Source organism: Ambystoma mexicanum, chromosome 8 (genome assembly GCF_040938575.1).
Source record: "Ambystoma mexicanum isolate Mex_15411 chromosome 8, UKY_AmexF1_1, whole genome shotgun sequence".
NCBI lineage: Eukaryota > Metazoa > Chordata > Amphibia > Caudata > Ambystomatidae > Ambystoma > Ambystoma mexicanum.
The window spans coordinates 707,024,800-707,029,676 of record NC_090929.1 but is presented as its reverse complement, the minus strand read 5'-3'; the positions used below and the strand labels follow the sequence as shown (position 1 = coordinate 707,029,676).

The 4,877-nt window shown below is 45.3% G+C and overlaps 1 protein-coding gene across 1 annotated transcript; it reads right to left on the bottom strand.

Annotated features, from left to right (window-relative positions):
• Positions 1–2,760: 2,760 nt before the first annotated feature.
• Positions 2,761–4,877, bottom strand: LOC138472461 (golgin subfamily A member 6-like protein 6). The gene is made up of 2 exons (XM_069610642.1): positions 4,656–4,877; positions 2,761–4,044 (listed from the first exon to the last, which is right to left on the bottom strand). The coding sequence occupies exons 1-2, from the start codon at positions 4,875–4,877 to the stop codon at positions 2,761–2,763; spliced, it is 1,506 nt and encodes a 501-aa protein (XP_069466743.1).

Here is a 4,877-nt window from a genome sequence, read left to right as displayed (position 1 = left end):
GGGCCTGAGCGGGGGTCAGGGGGAGGGAGAGAGACACACGGGGCATGAGCGGGGGTGGGCAGGAGGGATAGAGACACACGGGGCGTGAACGGGGGGTGCGTGGGAGGGATAGAGACACACGGGGCATGAGCAGGGGGTGGGCATGAGGGATAGAGACACACGGGTCATGTCAATCAATCTTACTTGAGCTGTGAGTCTTTTCACCTTGTCCCATAGCTGGTCTTGCATGGCTTTATCAGCCGGTGACCCCTCCATGGTCACCCCTAGATATTTGAACTTGTCGACTACTTCCAGCTTTGTATCCTCCAAATGCCATTTCTGCTCCTTCAATCTATTCTTTCTGGTTTTCTCGAGAACCAGCACTTTTGTTTTTGATGTATTAATTTCCAAATTATTTCTTCTCATATAGCTTGCCAGATTTGTCAATTTTCGTTGCAGCCCGATAGGCGTTTGGTCGATAATGATGGCATCATTTGCATAAAGAAGACGTGAGATGTTACTATTGCCAATTTTCGGTGGGAAAGCTCTTATCTTTTCCATCCTCCTTCTGGTAGTCCCCCAAGAAAGCGATGAACAAGGCCGGGGCTAATGGGCAGCCCTGTTTAACACCTTGTTGGACTGCAATCTCTTCCGACAAGATGCCTTGCTTGCTCAGTTTCACCCTGATCTTTGTGTTGTCATGTAAAGCTTTTATCGGGCCCGTGATGGACGCTGGGCATTTCCAGTCACTTAGTTTCGACCATAGTTTTTCTCAGTCCACTTTATCGAATGCTTTCGATAAGTCTGCAAACGCCAGGTAAACTTTAGGAGATCCTTCTCTTACTTTCGCTTTCAGAATATGTAGCATCAAGATGTTTATTGTCGTACTTCCATTTTTCTGAAATCCTGTCTGGAAGGTGTCAAAGCAGGGTGCGCTTTTAGCCCACATTCTAAAGTGGACCAGCAGCTGCGTTGCGTAGATTTTGCCCACAATATCTAACAAGGCTATGGGCCTATAACTTTCCTGGTTATCTCTTCCACCTTTTTTATACACTGGCACAATTATAGCCTTTAACCATGTTTCCGGGTCCCATTTTTGTTTGAGCGCAATGCGTGAAGATTTTGCTTATTATGACTGCCCAAGCGCTCGAAGCTTGTTTCAGGTCCACATTGGACAATCCATCGTGCCCGGGCGCCCTCGATGTTTTTAAGCTTTTGATTGTCCTTTCGATATCGGTAACCTTCGCCACGTCCACCCAAGGGACTTTTGGATCTACTTTTTCGATAGTTGTTTTTGGCTTGGGGCGCTCAAATTGGGCCGTTAGGTATGTTTTCCAGCTTGTCTCAGAAACCGCATTTACCAATTCTGGTGGTTTTGAAGGATTTGCTGCTTTGATTATTGACCAGAAGTCACTAGATTTCTTGGAACTGAGGCTTTTCAACATATTTTCGGCATCTTGTTGGTACAACTGTAGCCTGTGGTGTTTTATCCAGTGTTTGTACCTCTTAGTCTCAATGCACCAAATTTCCTAGGCTTCCTTGTGGTCTTCTTTTTTAGCTATTTTTCTTAGTCTCCTGACCACTTTTCTTTTTTCCACCACCTGTTTGTCATAGACATGTGTTGCACTTGGCTTTTTCCTTGCCCGACTTCCCACTGGTTTTCTGTATGGCATTAACAGCGGAAGATAATTTGGTCGATTTACAGGCACTTGTACCTTGGCTGCGTCTGGGAGTATATATTTATCTGTTATTCTTCTAATGTCTTCCTCCGACAAACGGACTCTCGATTGTTGGATATTAGACTCCAGGTTATAGTTGTATGCATGCTTCTGCATTTGTGCTCCTCGCCATTTGCATGTCAGGAGATTATGATCACTGTGCATTGTTCTATGGACTTCGTACTCTTCGATCATTGGTAAGAACTCCGTTGACACAAAAATATAGTCCAGTGTTGCTTTGCAGTTCATGTTCTCCCACGTTGGAATATTCTTTTGGTTGGGGAATACCGCTGCGATGTCATGAAGGTTTCTTGGTTTAACCAACGCCCCCCATGCAATACCTCTCTCACGGGTCGTTCCTTGTACTTTCTCCAACTTCTTTTCTTTACTCCCATCACTACAATCCGCGTTTAAATCTCCACAGACAATGATGTCTGGATTCTCGTACTCCGCGTTGAGTGAGTCTATTACTTCTGCCATTTTGGCGCAATAGATTTTGGTTGCCATTTTATGTGGATTCCAATATGTGTTTATTATGATGAGTTGATTTTTGTCCACCTTCATCCCCGATTCAGATTGGTCGGTCCATGAGGTCAGCGTAACTAACGTCTCATACGATTCGTGTAGCTTAGTCGGTGTTGCCAAGCCTACTCCCGTTTTTGTGGCTGTCAACAGGCCTGACGATGGGCAGCCTAGCACACCCTTGCTTGCCGACGATATTTCAACTACAAAGCCGTCAAGGCAGGGTTTTTCTTGCAGCCAAGTCTCTTGTAGACATATAATGTCTAGTGAACCTAAATCGACGTCACCAGGTCTGGTTAAATGAACATGCCCCCTTGTGTTCCATGATCCCAAACAAAGCACTTCTTACTTTCATCTTGCTTTCCGTCATTCTGTTCACCCACAATAGCTGCCGCTAACAACTTTGATTGCTAGTTCTCTTTTTTTAAATTCAGTGCTGCTCTTATCCATGCCAATGGACCTGTGCCTTCTCACGTACTGCTTGCTTCCACCGGGGCTGGTTTGCCTGACCTCTCGTTTCGGTTGTGGTAGGTGGTTCGTTCTATGCTATGTTGGCGATAGAAGTGTCGCGCTTCGGCTCTTGGTCGTGCGCTGTATTTATCTGGTACTGTTCCTTATGTTCATTCCTTGATTGCTTATTATCTTTGCTTTTCTCCTCACCATACCATCTTTTATTGTGTTTTTTATCCTCTAGTCGTACATACTCCCTCTCCGAGTCATAACCCTTTTTTTCTAAGCCTTTACAGATTCTATTGTCTCGATAACGCTCTTCTGTTCGTGATGTATAGTGGTATTCTCTCTCTCCTTTCTGGTTGTAGAGGTGGTCTTTCTTATCTCTTGGCGTTTCTCTCTTTATTTCTGTCAGGCCAAACCCGTTTTGTTCCATTTCTCTGATTGCGTTATCATCTGTGTGTTGCACACTAGTTTCTTTAACATGGATGAAAGCCTTTGCGATCTTTCCTCTTTGATATGGCTCTACTAACAAGATTTCTTCTGTTTTTATCTTTTTCAGCGAATTCATTCTGCTCATTAGTTTCAAGATCGTCTTCCTGTTCAGAATCATGTATCCCTTTTTTGTATCAAGTTGTTCGACTTTGAAAATGCGTCCCTGTTTTTTTACTTTGGGAGAATCTGTTCTTCGACGATCCTCTGAGCTTTTAGCAGCCCCCATTCGCTGTGGTGGACTTTGTCGTCCCTGTTTTTTTGCTTTGGGCGAATCTGTTCTTCGATGATCCTCTGAGCTTTTGGAGGCCTCTATTCGCTGTGGTCGACTTTGTTGTCTCATTCTTTGGTATCTAGGAGACCTAAGTCCCTCTTCCCTCTTCTTTTTTTGTTCCCCTACTACTGTTCTCTTTTGTCTCTCATGTTCCTCTTGTAATCCTTTACTTGTTTGTGCTTTTGGGGTTTCTATGTTCTCGATTTCTTTCTCTGGTTCTTTCTGTTCTTTTGTTTGTTGGTCCATATTCACCTCAATCACTGAGTTGTTTGAGGCGGTCTCCCAGTGTTGGGATAGATTCATCAAATTTGTATCGCACATGAAATCTTTTATCGATCGTGGGGAGCTCCTCATTTTATCTCTGTTTGTCACTCTCGGTGTATCTTCTTGGCTTTCCTTGTTTTTCTTTACTTTTTTTTCCTTTGCCTTTGATGGTTCCGGCTGCTTCGCCTTCTCTCCCGGTGACGATTTCTGAATCTTGTCATTATTCGCTATTTTTAGTACCACTGGGACTTTTCTTTGAGGGTGGTTAAGCAGGCCCGATATAATTGGGTATAAGTGTTGGATTTTTGGACTTTCTTCATTTGCTTCCTTTATCTCTTGCTTTTTCTTTGAGTTGTCCACGATTTCGTCATTCTGTCTTTTCTAATTGATTTCTCATGGTTCTCAACTCCTTTTGGCCCCTCTCCCTTGGTAAAAGCTCAATTTGTTTTTTAAGGTCCTCCACTTCTTTTTCCCAGCCTTTATGATGTCCGATATTCCTTTCTTCTTATGCAGTGATGAAGCCTTCTATTTGGGTGATTTTCGTGGACATAGAAGCCAGGATTGATGTGTTGTCCTGTATTCACTCTTTTATTGCTTCGTACAATTTGCACGGGGCATGAACGGGGATGGGGGGGAGGTAGAGAGACACACGGGGCATGAGCAGGGGTTGGGGGGAGGGAGATAGACACACGGGGCATGAGTGGGGGTGGGGGGGCAGGGAGAGAGACACACGGGGCATGAGCGGGGGTGGGGGAGAGGGAGAGAGACACACGGGGCCTGAGCGGGGGTCGGGGGGAGGGAGAGAGACACACGGGGCATGAGCGCGGGTGGGCAGGAGGGATAGAGACACACGGGGCATGAACGGGGGGTGCGCGGGAGGGATAGAGACACACGGGGCATGAGCGGGGGGTGGACGGGAGGGATAGAGACACACGGGGCATGTCAATCAATCTTACTTGAGCTGTGAGTCTTTTCACCTTGTCCCATAGCTGGTCTTGCATGGCTTTATCAGCCAGTGACCCGTCCATGGTCACCCCTAGATATTTGAACTTGTCGACTAGTTCCAGCTTTGTATCCTCCACATGCCATTTCTGCTCCTTCAATCTCTTCTTTCTGGTTTTCTCGAGAACCAGCACTTTTGTTTTTGATGTATTAATTTCCAAATTATTTCTTCTCAT